The 20100-nt window shown below is 36.6% G+C and overlaps 1 protein-coding gene across 5 annotated transcripts in view; it reads right to left on the reverse strand.

Annotated features, from left to right (window-relative positions):
• Window positions 1-20100, reverse strand: part of LOC105257389 (aryl hydrocarbon receptor nuclear translocator homolog) — a 35215-nt gene that overhangs the window by 6564 nt on the left and 8551 nt on the right. For all 5 annotated transcript variants that reach the window (XM_011267978.3, XM_011267975.3, XM_011267974.3 and 2 more), the window contains 2 exons: window positions 11475-11555; window positions 2546-2706 (listed from right to left, as the gene is read on the reverse strand). In XM_011267978.3, coding sequence (XP_011266280.1) covers window positions 2546-2706; window positions 11475-11555 — 242 coding nt within the window. The remainder of the gene's footprint in view (window positions 1-2545; window positions 2707-11474; window positions 11556-20100) is intronic.

Genomic DNA, 20100 nt, shown 5'->3' on the forward strand with positions numbered 1-20100 from the left:
TCCATGACATCTCGTCGGGTGCACCGTGAACGTAAAAAACCGCTGTGCTCGCGACAGAACGGCGTCGTTCTCTCCTATCGTGCGCGCTGAACGGTTCTTCAGCCTCCTAGAAATTTTTATCGTCGGCGTCCCGGGCTCGTAAAAAATCTGCCCGGTGCTCTCTCGGTAACTGACGTACGCGTCTCGTCGCGCGACCGCATAATACCCGTCCACGTAGCGCATGCACAAAGTTTTCGCGCGCGTAAACGGGTGTCCTTTCCCTCCTCCCTCAGGTGAGAGAGGAGAGACGGGCCCTCCTCTTCGCCTCCGAGAGCGAGAGGGCGATTTGTATGCAGCGGCCCTCGTCGTCGGGAAAGAGGAGAAGCGGCTATAAACAACGCGACGCACCACCAATACCTAGGTGGAATCACGGCAGGAGCTGGCGCACACACGTGTGCGCGCGCGCGCGCGCGCTCACGCACAATCGCAGCACGTGTCCATCGGTTACGGGGCTCTCTCGGGCAACTCAGGTAGATGGCTAGGTGTATCCGGCAGAGCTGCCAAAGAGACAGCCGCCGACGGACGAGACTCGCAACTCCGCCCATCGCGCACACCGGAAGCATATATCGCGCTCACTGCATTCGATATGACCGTCACCGGTTTCTCGAAACTCGCCGCGACGTTACGGTGCATCCCTCCCGTCCTCACCATCTATCTCCCCCCCCCCGGGACGAATCTCCTCGTTAATCAGTTGTACAGATATTTTCCCCGAGAGTCGGGCCGAAGCAAATATCCGCGAGGCCCTTTAAATTTGCATCATCGTTTCTCTGCGCAACTTTCCGACTTTGCATGCAGTTTCATGTGAATTTCTTCCTCGAAATTCTTGCCATTCTTCAGCAGAAATGCCGATTTCATTCCTTTTTTTTTTCTTGCGTACTTATTTAAAAATTATCCTAATTTTTGATTTGAAAATTTTGTTAAATTAAGCGTATAAAATATTTCTAAAAAAATCAATAATATATTTTCATACAAAATTTTCTAAAAATAAAACAAAGTTCTTCGGATGTAAGATCAATATAAAAAATTAATAATTAGTTTCGCTCAAATAAATAAATAAAAATTAAATCAAATTTTGATTTAATTTTTAATATAAGAAATGTTTATTAATATTAGCATTATGTATATAATTTGAGCTTTCTTGGAAAGTGATAATAGTTTCATGTCTCAAATTCTTACATAATCATCTTTAAGAGATCAAGAGAGGTGCCTAGGTTCGGCACAAACTGTGCAAAAGGTCTTTGTGCAATATCGGTCCCCGATTCGTCTTGGACTTAACAAGGAAGCCGCGCGACTGTAGGTATATAAGTATCCTAAAAGCGCTCGTAAATTCTCGCCTCTGTCAAGACGGAAATCTAACCGCGCGCCAACCTGGGAGGACTTAGGCGAGTGTTTTCCGCGTAATCGATAGTCGCAGGCAGGTACGTAACATAACGTATGGCGGGTCGACTACGGCCGTAATTTAATCGCTTTCATGTTAAGGCTTCGAGATTTCGCGTTGCGTCCAAGTTATTGCACCGCTCGTGCCGGATAACTCAAACATCGCTGCAACTTAATCGTCACGTCTCGCGTCGAAAACTGCACCGTTTCTTATCGATGGCGACCGCAGGGACGATCGAGAGGAGGAAAAAAGAATGAAAGAGAAAGAGTGAGAGAAATTTGTTTCACTCAGAGTAAAACCCGCTGGAATGCAATTATAGTGGATAAAATATAAAAAGAGCAATATAGCTATAAATAAATTGATAATAAAATGTAGCAACCGAGAATATAAAAATTTAATAATTTCTCAAAAATAAATTTAATGCGTCAGTAAAATGCGGACATTAGATTTCCGAAAATATGATATGAGCACAAATTATTAAAAAGAAAAAAAGGAAGAAAAAGAAATTTGTGACAGGACCAACTTTGCGATGCATATGAATTCAAGCACTCGAAACTTAAGTTAAATTCAAATAGCCTGCAAGTTATCGACGTTCGAGATTTTCTCGTCTCTCGACAAAGGACACAGAAAACTTTCTTTAAATAATCGAATGGCTTTTTAACATCCTGTCGTCATATTTTTCATGGCATTTTTACAAAATGCAATTTGATTTATAAGGGCTCTATAATTTTGCTCTATAATATATTTCATAAAATTTAGGAGTCGATTTATTTTTAGTTACTTAGATTATTTCATTAGACACTTACCCCAACTTTTTAAATATTCGAGGCAATTTCAATCTTAAAACAAAGTTCTATTAAAATAAAGATTACTTGAAAATTTTTATTGGAGAGTAAAAATCTACCAAATGCAATTATAAATATAATATATTTCGTCAAATTCGAAATATATTTTTAATAAAAAAATAAATAAATTTTATTGCGAAGGATTAATTAAAAATCTCTTGATCTCTTCGTCGAACAGAAAAAATAATTGAGTTTCTGTAGATACATAAAGTAAGAGAGTGGGGAAAAAGAAGCGTGATTTTATCGTAAATATCTCTCCGTAGAATCAAAGAAGGCTACTCACCTCTGAGAGCTTTCATGTGTGCCACCGCCATCCTCAAGATTGTAAGCTTGTCAGGTTTTCGGGCCAGGGCTGAACAGGTCGGCACCATGTCGGAGAGCTCGGTGATGTAGGCGGTCATCTTGTTCCGCCGCCGCCGCTCAATCTCGCAATGATTCTCCCTGCAGTAAGTCGCAAGACAAAACCGAGGTAATTGCATAGTTCGAGGAATCAGCATGCGGTTTCTTAGGACTAAAAACAGCGCGAACAATAAAGAGTCAATGCCGGAATAGCTAGAGAGACAAGCGTTTCTTGCGCGTCCTGCACGTCGGGAAAATAGCGTGAAATAACGTTCGCGATATGCTTATTAAACTTATGTCGAATTGCACTTTTTACGTTTATGCATAATAGCGTAAAGTAAAGTACGGGACTAGAACTCATTCGGCTATGAAACCGACATATGAGAACTTTGTTTCAATTCAAATTATGTATAATTATAAAATAATGTTTATTTTATTCTTTAAAATATACGTATACAGAATGTTTCTTAATAAGTGCGAAATATTTTAAGAGATGATTCTTTGTCGAAAATTATCGGGGGGTTTTTCATATAAACGTGTACTCCTACATCTCTTTCTGTAGAGACACTTCTTCAAAAATGGGGGTGAAAATTAAATTTTTATTTTTTTCTCAAATTTGGAACAAGTTAAAGAAGTGAAATTGGGTGGATATTTTCTACTAATAAGAAGGTTATTTATTAATATTTTTAACAGCTTCCCGTATTGTAATAAGGGGATGAAACTAGCAATCCCTATTCAATTTTTTATTAGAACTTTTTAATGTTTATATGAAAAACCCCCCGATAATTTTCGACAAAGAATCATCTCTTAAAATATTTCGCACTTATTAAGAAACACCTTGTATGCGAGTAATATTTTTCACTAAACTTAATAAATATTATAATCATATTTGTATTCATTAGCTGTCTTAAATTTCTTGCGTCAATTTATCGCACTTAACTTGCAATTAAAACTTCACATAAGACACGCTAACTAAAATTAACTCAACTACGAGCGTCGTTGGCGCCATGATCGATTCGGCCGATAAATTCTCGAGTAATCCATCTAGCCGGAGAGGATATCGGGGCGAGACCACAATTTGAGGCCTCCCCTGTTATTACGCTACCAGAGGGTAACCGCCGCGGATAACGGCCAGGCACGTCTCCCTTTACTTCGACGCCGAGCTGCGTAATCGTCGGCGCACAAATCGTAAATTTAATGGCATTTAATTCGCGACAATTTTCCAGGAAAGTTCGCGAGGGCAGGATCCGCGCACGCAACACGTAAGTCGGATTCCCGCCCGATGTGCAAATCGAGCGCTGGTTCATTCATTATCGAAGATACGTCTCTACCCTCGCGAAATTTCACCGAGTCGGTTTCGGAAATAATGAGCCTTCTTTACGATTTAATTCACGATCAATTATCATCTATCCATTCCACACAATGTGACCGATTTCAATCAATTGTCAGTAATAACAAATGTATTTATAAGACAGATTTGAAGGACGGATTTTGCAAAGGAAATTTTACATTTTATTCCCTATATTTCTTGCGTAAAATTCAAGTAAATATATAGCTTGCAATGATCTTGATTGTTACAATCATTGTATCCATTTGAAGATAATGGCTGTAGAATTGAAGTAATTAACAACTACGTTTTCTGATGGAATTATTGTATCAAGAGGCGCGTTCTTTATTAAACTGAGTAGTTTGATTGCTATTTTCTGAACGGACATCTGCTCCGAAATGAGAATAAGGAAGGATAGACTAGTTCACGAAATGATAAAAAAATTTGCTCCACAGAATGGATAGTTTCATCATATCCTGTAACATCGATATCCTGTCCGGACACATAGAATGCTAGATTAAAATTTGATATCGATATGCTGATTGGTTTGCGCTAACTTTTTTTTCGGTGTCTATTCGTCGCGACATGAAATATTGAAAAATAAAATTGATCCGTTCAATAAAGAAGGAGAATGGAATGTCGTCTGGACGTAGTGAAATGTATCACACTTATTTATGTATTAGATTTATATGTAAAAATTTATTATATATTTAATAATTTTAATTAACCCTTTGCATTCAGAGTTTTTAATATTCGCAATGCTTTTTCAAACTCAAGCTTAATTTCGAAAATCAGATCTATTATATAGAATTTTTTAGAATACTTTTATATAAAATCTATTATATAGAATAATTACTTAAATATATTCACAAAAACATGAAAAAATACATAATATTCCTAATTTATCTTTTTTTTACACTTTTGTCATTTGCCGTATTGTAAAGTGTGATTACAGAAAAGATGACCGAAAAAACATGGTAATAACTCTCGTATATTTAAATAATATAAACACCATGAGGAAGAAAATCACTGGCATAACAATTGGAAACTTTCAAAACAAAATAATAAGTTGAAGAAAAAGTAAAATCAGTCACGTTGCAAGTCAATGCCGATTGCCTTTCTCATCCCTCTCATTATACGATTCCGTGCAATTTTTTCGTCGAACAGACGGCCGTTATCATTATTATTATCTCGTCCCGAGGACCAAAGGGATCCGTAACGCTCGGCGACGTCGTAGATGGCCCCGGCAGAGTTCCGCTATTTAAAAGAGGCCACAACGCTTAAAGCGCGAGTATAAAGCGAAGTATGCACCGCGCGGTATAGCAAGAGTAAGAGAGACGTAGAGAAGAAGAGGAGAGGGTTGGAGAGTTGGAGGAACGCGATCCGTGTAGAGGAGAACGGAAAGAGAACTCCTGGGTCAGAGGTCAGACGCTCCGAAGTTGCCCGCTCGCTCCGTGGGTCCAAGCTCTGTGTACCGAAGCATACCGGGTGTCCCGATACTCCCGCACACTCGATTCCCTCATTCTGAGCACTCTTGTTAACGCTGTGTTATTGTTTGATTATATTTTTATTTTTATCTGTCAAATTTGATCTCCACGAGGATCTCTTTCCTTTCAATTGAATGTAATAATTTCTCTCGATTGTGGAACTCTCTTGTTTAGACTCTTGTTTCATTAGAAAAAGAATTGTCCATTCATTAATTCCAACATTAATTAATATAGATATTAATATAAATGTTAATAAAATGTAAAAATTATGTGGTTTTACAATAATACTTAGGTTGCAAAAAGAGATAAATGTCCATGAATATAAAAATATATTTAAAAAATTTTCACCAATTTTGACTTGATAAAAGATATAATTTCTTTCTTTTATAAAATATGTAAAGTGACAAAATGCAAAAGGCCTCAATTTTTAATCGATGACGATTATTATTTACATCGAAGGCGAGCTACAATGAACCGAGATGCCGCATTTACCACGCTATTTGATACACAGAGTTCGTCGGATGCTGCGGTAGACAACACGGTAAAAGTGCCCTGACCCCTAGGCCGGAGATCAACACTGACCCCGTGACACCGGTCACGTTACTTGAAAAAGAGGATACTAGTTGAAGGTTGAGATAGTAGATCCCTTTATCCGCCGTGACTCCGTTTCAAGCGTAAAATACGATACATTTCGCTTAAGAAACTTAAAACTGTAAGATAAGACGAAATGCAATACGCGATTTATTTGCTAATTTATTTCGCATTAATCAATCAGCAGTAAAAAGCAATAATAAAAAAAGTGCTAATAGAAAATGACGAATTTATAGAATAAGAAACATAAGTGAACGTGAATATGATTATGTAGAATGTGTAACAGATACATACACACACTTGCATATTTATTATTTCTAGAATAATTGCATTTATAAAGAACATCTTGTTTCGGCCCTTATCGTTGATTCCTTCAAATATGTTGGATTTTTTAATAAAATAATTTTGAATTTTTTGTAATTTTTTTCTCATTTTCTCTTTTAAATATATAATCTAAAATTTTTGCATTTATAATCGTTAATCGTTAGCAAAGCTATAAAATAGAATATTGCTCCAGTTGCTAGAAAATCGATCAAGAACATTGAGTTTCGTTCGGTGTACACCCTGTGTACACGGCTTTCTATGTCGCGGTGATCTAGTGTTGGTTCAGAAATACACGTGCTACACATACAAAGTCCCACGAAGAAGAAAAATTATCCCGACGTACAAGGAGGAGGCGAGATTGCGAAGAAAGCGAGTTATCATCGAATCGCTCCGCATTTAGGGACGCTACGCTAGGTTTGTTCTTGATATCTCTCCGCGTACTTTCGATGTCGTCCAACATGCTTTATCTTTCGTATTAGATAACGAGTTGTAATACATGATTATGTAAAACTTTATACGTGATACAATTTACAGTGCGATTTACCGTCTTCGTAAAATTGCCTGGTGACTCCCCCGCATACTTTTAGATATTTTCAAAAGTTCATGTGCATAAACTTACGAAACAGAGTTGTACGCAAATCGCTGTTATTCAATTGTATAATTTATCGTTTCAATTCGTTTCTGCAAATATACGCGGCTAATAACGTAAATAATGTACTCGCTGCGCCCTTGTATGACAGTTATAGAAGAATATAAGAATAATAATGTAAAGAGTTATCTGTGTATTTGTGTATCATCTTGATTACTGGAATGGATAAAGAAACGAATGCTAGCTTTACACAACGCATGATCCGACTACGACCGTCTTATTTGCGATCGAGAAAAAACTTTAATGATAATATAACTTCCTTATTTCATATTTCCATCTTGTTTGCTATTCTTTTCAATTTATATTCTAATTTGATATCCTATCGAATCTTGCGCAATCCTCACTCTTTTTATCTTTTGCATATACATACGAAATTTAGAAATTGATGACGCATCTTCTGCGTCAAATATAATAAGAGATAAACTTTAAATAATTTTTAATCGCGATAGCTGCAACGATTGAAAAAGATTTCCAATATAACCTCCGGTTAATTCCCCGGTACGTTCACTCTGCAACTTATTACACCAGAGAAGAAACTTTTTAATTAATTGGCCTATGAGAATAATCTGCACGACGATCTCTATAGCGAGTCACTGCTGACTTTCCTTATATGGCGTTTAAGGCACGTGCTTTTCACTTCGGTGCAAGATAATCTCTCTACCGTTTAGAGCCTTCTTATGGTGACTCCGAGTTACTTTGGCGAGTAATATCCTCCCGCAAACTTTTGCCAACTACAAAGACTCGACATTATGTGATCGCCTACTACGTCTGATTACCGTTTTACGAAAGAAGTTCCGGTCTCTCTCTCTCTCTTTCTCTCTACCTCTCTTGGCATTTCTTCGTGATGTAATAATAATTTATAATTTTTTAAATAATTTTTAATAATATAATATTTAATAATTTGAAGAAATTTAATAATAGTTAATAATAATTTTATGATATTTAATAATTTGAAGAAATCATTTTTTTAAAAAGATTTCACGTGTTGTTTAAACAAAATTAGGATTAACAAATATTTGAGAAAAATATGACTGTTTTATTTTGCGAAAATAAAAAATTATTATGTACAGATTGAAACGTATTTTGAAAACAGATTTTTCAATCATTATGCTATACATTTTCATGAAAATAATTAATATTTCAATTATCTTATATTTTCATAAAACAAAATTTAATAATAATATATTAAAATTAGTGTAATATATTACTAAAGATACTCTCTGAATTTTTCGATGATATAATATGTCAATTAAAGCAGGAAATAAGAAGGAAATATGAATAAGCTATCGGAGAATGATTGCGTCAACACGGTGCCGCAATAAATCCGAGTACAGTCGTCATTTATAACGTATCTATGTCCGGTGAACGTTATGCTTTTGCGATTACTCGTTCACGGCAGTAAATATGTTGCGCGGAAATTTATAGCTCGCCACGCTGCTGTTTCATGCGTGCGATTATAACGTCTTCGTTTGGAAATGATTTAAGCAACGTTCGATATTCATTCGATAACGTTGTACAATATTCACCAGTTCGTGCTTGGCATGTAACATTGGAAAATTGGAAGATTGGTCTTGCGTGATTTTTTCACAATTAATTATATAGAATTTATATAGATATATAGAAAGTCTCCTTAATTATTTACAAATTTTCACGAAAAATATTAAGCAAAATATTAACGCGTCTATTTAAAATGTTAATAATAATGGGCCACGTCCCATCATCAAATTCTCGAATAATTAACTGCTATGAAGAAGGATGAAAGGGCGATAAAACAAAAAGAAGAGAGACGTAAAAATACTAAGCAAAATATTAACGCGTCTATCTAAAATATTAATAATGATGGGCCACGTCCCATCATCAAATTCTCGAATAATCAACCGCTAGGATGAGGGATGAAGAGGGCGATAAAACAAAAAGAAGAGAAATGCAGACGCTCCCTCTGGTTAACCGCCGGCATGCGACAACAACAATCGTCCGCAATTATCGCGACGCCAAAAATGCCGATGCCTGTATTAATGTCGAGAAAATGCAAGACGCGAGGCCGGGGAAATCTGAGGTGGGAGGCGAAAAGGAGAGAAAAAGAAGAAGAGAAGCGACGGACGAGCGGCAAAGGGAGTTGCGCGTCTTGCGGCAGGAGAGAGGCAGTAATTGCGTTATTAACTTAAAAGTGAGGTTCTCTCCATAGAGAGGACTGGGGGCGAGAAAGGGAGAAAAGGGAAGAGACAGAGAGAGAGCGCGCGACATCAGAATATTGCCGGTCGGTCTTTGCCGCAGAGCCCGCGCGTATTTTTTCGCGGCACCGTATATACCTGCGAAACGACAGTACGGATACGGAATTGCAGGTGAACCACCACCACGGATCCACCCGTGGCGGCACGCGATGAGAGACCGTGGATAAGATATCGTTACTGCTATTACGGCGGATCGACAGTCAGTCATCAGATTGCCCGGCGTTAAAAAGTAATAGAACATTTTTCTTCCGAGAAAATAATGGACTTGACTAAAGTGAGAGATTTCTAGATTCAAATTGGATGATTATTTGTGGAAATAATTTTAACTAAACTATTTTATTATTTTCAACAAGATAAAATACCTATATGAATTTGTGCAGACGGACATGTCTTCTTAAAATGCAGTGGTCATTTTTTAAGAAATATATCGTAAATGTTTTGAAATGACACGTCTATTTAATTATCAAAATTAATTGTTTAATAAATAATTAGCGAAATACATATAATGTAAATAAAATAAATTAATTAGACTTATACAATTTTCCCTTGCGTGTACGAAGATAGATAAATAGATGTGAGCAATTCCGTATTATTATTTCGCAGATATATTTGCACGCGCAAAAAAGAGAAAAACAAAGAGAAAGAGAGAAATGCAGTATTCTAATCGTAATGATTGTATCCTACTTGCAGAAAGACAGAGAGAGGGATGTAATTTTATTACTTGACGTCAATTTTACTCTTGACGTCAAGTAGTTTCAGAGACATATAGTAAAGATATAATATAATACAACTCTTATATATTTAAAAGAAGATAAATGCAAAATTTACATACAGCACGCATCAGAAATCGATAAATTGCATTTCTACATAATAATAAAAAAAATCAATTATTTATTTCATCTTTGAACTTTATGCTTTTCGAAGCATCTATATATTTATGCGCAATCAAAACTATTATAATTTTATTTTTGTCTATTCATTTCTTTTTATCCTTTCATATTCATTGTTTCGTTTAATTTTACATATAAATGCATGAATAAAAAAATAAAATATGCAAAAATTTGTATAATTAATGCAAAAGCATGTGGTTGAAATTGCACAGAATTACGTACATGCTCGTCTTTTGTACGTTACCTATAATCGGCTTTACACCATGATTATATCGGGTAAGAAAGCATCGTGGGCCCGCTACTTAATAGAGACGTAACGCCATACACAGTCACGTTACACAAAGCAGGGGGCTGAGTCACGGCCGATCAAATGCCCGGTAAGCTCAATCCTTTTTTGTATTTGTCTATTAATAAGTCAATCGAGATTGATCGCCTCTACTTGAGCTTTATAAATATAGGCAGTGCGATTTATTTTAGCTCCTCATTGATAAAATGTTAATAAATACAATGCAATATTTGCATTAATATTGCAAATAATATTTATAGAACATTATATTTTTAATTTAATTTTTCAACTTGCAAAATGTTAAATAATATTTTTGTAATTAAATAAAAAAAATATATCAAAGAACGTGAAACAAAGAGAGAGAGGGAGGGAGGGAAAAAACTAAGAAATTCGCTATTTTTGGCAGATTGCGTATAATTATTGAACGTGAAAGTAGAGGTTCCTCGAGGATTTCGATGTAGATTTTTATTCGCGGCGTCTCTGGAGTAGCCGTATTTTATATGTAAGTTATGCGTCTCACGCGTTGTACATTATTTTCTGGCTTTTGTCCGGCGAATTTAATGCCCGCGCCAGCCGAAATATCTCGGAAGGGAATCAAAGTACATACCGTGTCTCTTTCGTTGTATACGGACTTGAAGGACGCGCACTCCGGCGCGCGTATAAGTGCGCCTCATGTTCCCACGCTGGAGCAGCCTCGAGGGCTTCCCATTCCGCTATCGGCTCCTCACATTGCCCGGTATCATGTAGGTATGTATGTAACCTTCTCGTACTTGAGAAGGCGCATGTACAGGGTGTACCGGTGAAACATATTGGGTCGCGGTTTCGTGAGGCGAATTAACAACGTCGAAGAGAGAGAGAGAGAGAGACGGTCCGAGAGAGAAAAATGTCCCCGCGTATCGAAAATAACTTTCGTAAGTTTCCGACTATTACGTAATCGGGTTTAACTGGCTCGAAAAGAAAGTGGTACGACGAAGTTATAGAATATATTAGAAACGTCAAACGGCGGGCGAGCACGTGTTGTCAACTGTCAAATATGAAAGAGGCGCGTCGAAAGAGTTTTAACGTATTGAATTAAGCCTGATGCTCACCTTGCAAACCTTTCCTTGTCCTGCACATTATCGTCGTCCAATCTCCTATATTTACAGCCACTCGGATCATCCTCGTCGGATCTGCAAAATAAAAGATAATACATTTAATTGTACAATCATGAATCTTTATTTGCCGAATATTATGATATTAATTATGTTGTAATTCGACAGATAAAGCTAGTCGATTGTTTCGACTAATAAAAAGTCGACTAATAAATGTATCTAATATTTAATTATTACCAAAATAAAACTCATAAAACGCTATCGCAAGATAATTGATAATAAAATAAAAAATGTATTCTCGCGATACTAATCTACTGAGGATAAATGATTGTAGATAGCTGAGTTCAGTACCCGAAAGGAACAAACGATAAAAATTCTGCATGCGTCGCGTCACCTAAAATACATAAAATGTAATCGCTTCCGGATTACCAAACGCGGTATGATCCAAAATTGGTCGTCGCAAGATTATCGTCGACTTTCCAACCTCCCCCTCCTTTTTAAAATCTTGAGCATTATATAAGCGATGAGAGTTTCTCGTACACGATATTCATGACCCATCGTCATTCCATTCATTTCGATAGTGACTAACCAGAACTGATTTTTCATTCAAATCATTTCATGTAATACATAATTTATAATTTATAATTTTTCGAAAGAGGAAAATAAAATCGATTATTATTATGTTATGTTATATGTCATGTATAAACGTCATGATGTGTCATGTAATTTTTAAATAGAATCACTATATTACTCACCGATAAGCAGTGATTTCGTGAGATCTCATGAGAAAAATCAGTTAGTAATAGTGTTTGATTTTTCTGCAAAATAAAATTTTACTATCGTAATTTTATTATGTGAAACATGTAAGCAAAATATTTTCATTGAAAATGAGTGAAATAATTAAATTCATTTTTAGTAAAATCTTATCACTGCTTTAATCAATACCACTTTAATTCAGTTTGAGAGAATAGAAAAATAACAGACGCGTCTGCTTAATTTTTTAATTATAACTTTTATAATAAAAATATATATTAATCAATTATTTATCGGTTCTGTATCTTTGCACTTGAAAAAGGCTTAAACAAGGTGTATGATTATCACGCCGATATCGATCGATCGTTGAATTCGCCGCAGGAGCCCGAGAAGCGAGAACATTTAAGAGCTATCGGAGAAGAATATATATGAGAGTAGGGATAGCACCGTAAATCCGTCACCGATCGTCTCATTATCGTAGAAGAGCTTGTACACCGTCTCTACCGAGCGGCGTTAAACGCGATAGAAAATTATGCTCTCATTGCGAGAATGCAGACTCGCGCTCAGAAATCCGAGCGATCGTCAGTCTGTATTGCACAGCGTTCGCGCGGGTGATGTACGATTCTGACCCTGAGCGAAAAAGCAGAACTCCCTTACTTCATCGGGATCTCTTGCCCCCATCCTCCCCCTCTGCTTCGCCCTCTCTCGTATCCCTCCGCAAAGTTCGCTTGCCGGTGAACGTCGCGTTGAAGAGACAGCATACAGCCTCTCTTCCCCTCTTTCGCTCCCTCGTTGCGAAGCCCGTAGGATCAGAAGTGGGGATGGTGTAGGGTCCAGCAGCGAGTGTATCCGGGTATCGCGCTTGAGAGGGGTGAGCGAGACCCCCTTCGACCCCCTCGTCCCCCTCTCCGTCGTCTTCCTGCGCGGGAACCTTCTCGGACTCCCTTCGTCCCTGCATTCTCCATATTTTTTTTCCTACTCCTTTTCCCCCGTGCGAGAGAGCGAGAGGAGTGCGAGAGAAAGAGAGAAGATCCGAAGAGGGGAGGAGGGCGAGGGGCAAGCCACGGAGACTTATGGAGTACATAATGATGCGCCCCGCGGTATTACGTCGACTTAACGGACGTGTATGCGTGCTTTGCAAGCGATGAAGTCGACGACGTCGAGAAATCTTCGTAGCGGCCGGGGAAAGGGGCTCGATTATATCAAAGTATATTGGAAGAAAAAAAAAGATTGTATACAGATCGATCGTAAATTTGTTCGTTGATCGAAGAATAAATAATTATTATAATTTTTTGTATATTTATGATATTTTTTAATATTTCATTATTTTGATTATATTTAATATTTTCCATTTACTAAAACATATTGATTGTTTCATACAAGGGATGCTAATTAATTTAATTAAAAATCCATAATTTAATTCACTGAAATTCTTGACATATATTGTATGGATGGAAAAAATGAAGATGTATATTCTAATCTTTGTCTTTTTGGATCGAGGTAGTACATTGTCGAGGTAAACCAACGATAAGTGAAAATTATGGGGAAAAAGGCCGAAGGCGAGAGAGAGATAAATGTGTGACAGGGAGATATATGAAGCGCATAATGATGCACAGCGCGATATTACATCGACTTAATAGGCGTTTCGCAAATAGAAAACCTCGCGCAGTCAGACTCGGTGGCTCTATTCGCTTCGAGATTAATGCAAACAAAAAGCACGGTCCTGTAATACCTAATCAATGTTTATGCAAAAGGCTAAAGGTTTTGAGAAAATATACTTTTGTGAAAAAATAAATTGTGTTGAAGAATAGTTATAATTACATAAATAATTTTAATTATACATATATAATCGAATATGTCAAACTCTCTATTTAACCTTTGTAAAGGTACTGTCTGTCACGTTGTACATCTTGTAAATTGTCAGATTATTAAGTCTATAATATATGAATATTTGACATATAATTTCTGTTCTCTCTCAGAAAGTGTAAATATTAATTTATAATTAAACGTCATGTCCAACATATTTCATGATTACATTATACATCGCCAGATGTACATATATAAGCATATCAATAGACATTTATCATAAATTTAAAAATTTTAGAAGAGATCCCCTTTCACGCCTCAATCTCTAGATTATCTGTCAAAGATTACAATATAAACAAATATGATATATTATTGATTGCAAATCAGAAAATTTCACTGATTACTTTCGATTACAAAGATCAACAGAAACATTTTCTAGCCATATCAATATTTTACATTTTTGCCTGTAATTGCAAAAATTAGCCAAACATTTCCGTAATTCTAGGAAAACAAAGTATTTTGTCAAATTTGCAGATACAATGAAAACATATATTAGTACAACGATACTTTTTTTCTTTACAAAAATATGAAAAGAAGAAAGAGAAAAAATATAAATTATTATAAAAAAATATTTGATATGTTTACAATAAAATTATTTTATTGAAACAAATTTCAGCAAGATAAATAATACATTTGTTAGTTGTGATTTTCTTAAATTAATTACAATTGAATTTTCCGGTGAGTTTTCAGAAAATTTAAGAGTTGCTAAAAATCATGAGTCTGCAATTATTGGAGAATATGTCCCTGAAATTGAAAGCAAATCCAAGACGAGATTCGTAATGCCGCTTTGCCATTATGATCGTTTGATCCTTGAGTGAGGATCTTGCTGCTACTTTAGATAGCAAAGACGGAATTTCGGCGATTGAAGGATTGAACAGACGCTTGTTTACGCTTGCATTCTCTCTTTCTCTTGTTTTGTACTCTCTGCGCATATATGAGAAGCACGAATAGAAGGAAAAAGGGCAACCTCTCGTTCTACATCGCGTCTCAGAACGCCCGATAATTTGTATACGTCGCGAAAACCGTGGGAACAAAAGCGTCGATACGTGGGCAGATAAATACGTGACGATCGTTATCTTTGCTATCTTTACTTTTAATGTAGTCATGTTACAGAAATAACGAATCGTCGATCAATGTAATGATATAATATAATTTCGTGAGACTCGCGAACTTTAGAACAATTCGCATTAATGTAACGAAATATACGTGCTATTTATTTTTTCTGATTTCTTAATGTAAGAGAGAGGCAGAGGCAGAGATATACGAGCGTATTTAATATGAAATTATGCGATTTTGTGTGGTTGAATGTAATTGTCTGTTAAGATAGTAGCGAGATAGTAGTAATAAATTTAATAGTTTAAAGTGATTCTATAGTAATAAATTTAATAGTTTAAGTGATTCTATAGTAATGCCTTTTTTACAGAATATTTAATAAATAAGATTAGTTATAAATCGAGAATTATATTTGTTCAAAAATCAAAAATATTCTAATCTCAAAGGAATTTTATAAAGAAAATATGAAGAAAAAATAACTTCTATAATATTGATTAATAACACTAATGTCATTAAATCAATATATTTAAATCAGAGAAGATGAAACTTTTCTCCAAGTTTTATATAATAAATTATGAAATTAATCATATTCTATTTTTTAAAAAACAAAATTTATTTGAACACTTGAATTATTAATCATCTGACAAAGTAAAGATGTTCATTCGCAAATTTTCCATCAATTAAAATAAGAAACTGATAAACTTCAGTCATTATAAAGGTGCACGTGCTTCCGAATGTTCTGTCATCACTCATGCATCTCCTTCGGAGAGTTTAAAGAGCTAGGCAGAGGGAAAAGAAACGCGATATCCTTGCAAAGAAGAAAAAGAAGCGAAGTTTGTGTGACGTGGCACGCTGTCCAGTTTATGGTGGCGTCTTTTTGCATTTTTCCGTATGACGCCGTAGTCACGACTTGACCTCTTCCCTTTCCCTTCTGTATTTCCTCATCTCACCCTCTTTCGACCTCTTACATTTATGTTTGCTGTTTTTTTAAGATCCACGTGTTACAACTATCTTTCTTGCATGGCATTAAAATTACAGAATCAAGAAAGAGAGAGAATATCTCTCAATATAAAAAGCGTAGAATATAAAAACATGTTTATAAAATAATATATTCAATATTAATTAGAGAGAGAAAAAAATATCGTTGATCGAAAGAGATTAATGCAAAATTTAAATGTAAAATTGTAAATAATTTAATATCGCTAGTCGAGTAATCAAAGGATCAATAGAAAAATTGTAGTCGACCAAACTAGCCAAAAAATTAAGTTTATTAATACAAATTGATACAAAAATTGTATTAATAAACTTAATTTTTTGGCTAGTTTGGTCGACTACAATTTTTCTATTGATCCTTAAATGTAAAATTTATATATTTTTTTAATTTCAAAAGTAGTTAATTTTAAATATATTCTTAACTTATTCGCGTGTTATTCCTTTCAATTTACGACCTAAACTCGAATATCAATAGAAATAGAAAGCACAAATTGTCCGCTAAAAATAATTAAAAATTCTTCGATTTGGAAAAGACAAACACTCTCGACAATTTTACAGAGAATAAACAAATTCCTTTTGTTACGTGCTTTCTGTCGAGTCTGTGCTTAATCCAAATGGGGAGAAGAATTTCTAAGCGTTTCCGGCGAGCGAAGAAGCGGAAGAGGAAGACGAGGGAAAGGGAAGAAGGGCGAAAAATCTCGATGGCGCGACGGGCATCCCGATCGATCGCGAGCCGTGGAAAATCGTCGTGGCGACCGGCAACGGACGAGGGTCGACAGGAACGATCGAGGAGGTGGTGACCAATAAGGTCGCTGGAGAACGGATAAGAGTCGCGGACTTGAAGAGCGATGGACCGCCCCTCGTTGCGGCGACAGTGCGGTGAGGCCCGCCAATGGCCACGCTCTTTCTCCTTAATATATGATGCCTGGTCGCCGGCATTACTCTGTCCTCGTAATGAAAAAAATTACGTCACTCCGCTTAGACATTAGATAGCCGATCTACGAGGAGACGCACCATCGTTGGACGTCACTCGGTGCCGAGGCGATCTGAATGCCTAAAGGCGCGGCATGATCGATTCGATCTGAAGGGAATGCGTTGTTTTGGACTTGTTGAGAATTTGTATGTGTACGTGGAAATACATGCGATGAATCACTAACATGCTCGGTCACTTTGTATCATGCGTCTCTCGGCGACACGAAGAACTCGGTAAAATTGAAATTTTTCCAATAATTTATTAGGTATAAATCAATTATCTTGTTAACCCTCGAGTCTCTCGTCTGTTAAACGGTTCCCCAAGGTTTCCTTGCTACGAGCTTGGTCTCGTAAAATTCTGTCGAGATAAATTCTTGGGAGATTGCGATCGATATCTACAGCCTTGACTTCATTGTACGAGGAATATAAATTCTCGACACGATAGATCTCCATTTCTATAAGTCATTGATATCTCCTGATATTATTATAGATTCGTGATATCATAAAACTGCGGATCATAGATTGTTGATATCATGTATTTTGATTCTTGCTGCTTTGAACTCGATGTCGCAGACTAGAAATTCCCAATGTTATTAATCTTGATCCTATTGATTTTTGATCTTCGCAACATTATAGTGATATCGTAGATTCTTAATACTTAATGAATCTCATAAGGTCACATATATTAAACCTCTTTACGTGATTTCTTTCAATTGTGTAAATATATTTAAATATATTTAAATTGTCAAGGTAAATGTTTCATTTATTATACGTGTAGAAAAAAAGAGATTTTCCTATATTTTTGTGTCATCGCGAGACATATATTGCCATCGATATTGAGATTCGCTCGATTTTGCCCCGCGGCACGTCAGAACGATCAGAAACTCGACCGTTTTCACGCCTGAGAAAATCCTTATTGTCTGGGACAGGCTAGTTCGCCTGGAGCGGAAAGTCACGCGAATCGACGCACAAGGAAGAGGAAACGAGAAATCGACTTAATTGCGCATGCCGTTTGATACTACTTTTGTGCGTACACAGATTGCAACGCACAACTGATTCTTATATTCGCTTTTCTTCTGATCTGGATTTTCCTCGCATAAATTCTTTCACGTTGTATTTAATATTTGCTATATTCATAGTAATTATTTATAAGTACAAGTATTATGAAAAATCGGCAAAATATATTCCAAATTTTATATCAAATATTATTTCATGTTTATTTCATGTGTCCATAAAAGCAGAATTTGAAAGAGGCAAGGGATCCGCAAAATGTATAGAGGAATTCTTATTGCAATAATTCCAAAATCGACAAATAAAAATTCCGACTGGCCGTTAGTTGTACCTTTTTTTTCTCGAAGAGTCAACCAGTTACCTTATACGCGCGTGGTGAACGGCGTGCGCGTTCAGATGCATGTCGATCGTGTATGACATAAATATGCATTGCAGGCCGCTATGCGCGTACGGAGCGTTACTAACAGGGCCTTAATTATGAATGAAAATAATACGCGCTTCAATCTCGAAACACACTTTCCTCGGCGTCAAGCCATCCGGTTCAACGACTCCTGCCTGTTTTCGCGCGAAAAAGTATCGTAACAACGAATACGATATTGATAATCACAGCGAGAGCCATTGACAAAGAATATGCGATCCGAGTCACTAATATAAAATATTTTTTTTTTTTTTCAGATTCGACGGATCCCCCCCCTTTTCCGGGCTCCATCCTACGATATATTTACAAGTAAGTGGAATTTAACGTGCATGAAATCTGCCGGAAAATTCGAGAGACGCGACGACGTCATTGCGTAACGTAATGATCTGGTAATCGGTCATGTGGATTTGCGTCGAATCGGACCGGCCGCAAATCTCCGTTACGTGACGAATTCCGCGACGAGTGGGTTTTGTCCCGCGCGTTGCACTCGCACGTGTGTGCATTTGTCCGCACGCGTAGCGCTAAGCTCTTGGCATTAGTTGGCGCGCTTCTACAATCGACGCAGTTTGTTTGCCCCGTGGCACGAGGACGAGCGAATCGAAGCATGCATAGCAGCGCCGAGTAATACCTCATTAGCGAAAGGAAATAAGGCCGTTCGGCGAGGCCTCTTTTGCTCTCGCAAACAGCACTCGATCGCGAAATTTGCCGCTTCTTCTTCGTCAAAGATTTATTTCACCGAGAAATTTTCATCGTTCGGAGTTTCTCCTCCCCCTCTCGGCAAGGTGATATCGCGAGAAATGTTCTTAATTATATTCGGAGAAGAGATGTTATTATTATCTTAATCAAGACGGAGTATCCTTGAAGGAACAAAAAATATTTATTTGATTTAATCGCTGTTTTAAAATTGGCTTTTATTATGTATCTTTTAATTATATTTTCATGAAAAACTCAAGTTATCTTCATGCTTTCGAGATTCGAAGTCGCTCATGCGCGATCACCGTAGTTTATTTTGTATCGCGTGCGTGCAACATACGTATTAAATGCATGTTTCCTCTATTGCTATTTAATGTTAATTGCACACAGTTATCATTTTAACATACGTTCCAATTATGCGAATGTGTTTGGATTATCTTTGGATCGTAAAAAAAAAAACTAAAAGCAAACTGTGTTCTGACAAGGTATACCTATGATTTAACGCTTAATATAGATTACATTTTTAATCTCCTTAATTAATCCCGTTTCGTATCTCTGCAATATAACTTATCGAGTAATCACGGGGCAAAACTGTCGTCGCATTGTTGATAAAATTGGCATCTATCGCGCGATGGCATTTTTGTTAATATATATTTTTAGATATCTTATCGCGACGCACGTGCCTAGGACTATAATTATGTGTATCCTTCTCGTAATATCGGCTTGCCACGAGTTTCGTTATGGTTTCGAGAGATTATCGTTATCGTTGTTTCGATGACTGTACCCAAGTATCGCTCCGTTCAAGGCCGCGTGCAAAAAGTTTTTTTTATACAAGATGCACGCGTGTCAATCTTTTGTGTGCAA

The sequence above is a fragment of the Camponotus floridanus genome, unplaced genomic scaffold, assembly GCF_003227725.1.
Source record: "Camponotus floridanus strain SB8 unplaced genomic scaffold, Cflo_v7.5 scaffold54, whole genome shotgun sequence".
In the NCBI taxonomy this organism is placed as follows: Eukaryota; Metazoa; Arthropoda; class Insecta; order Hymenoptera; family Formicidae; genus Camponotus; species Camponotus floridanus.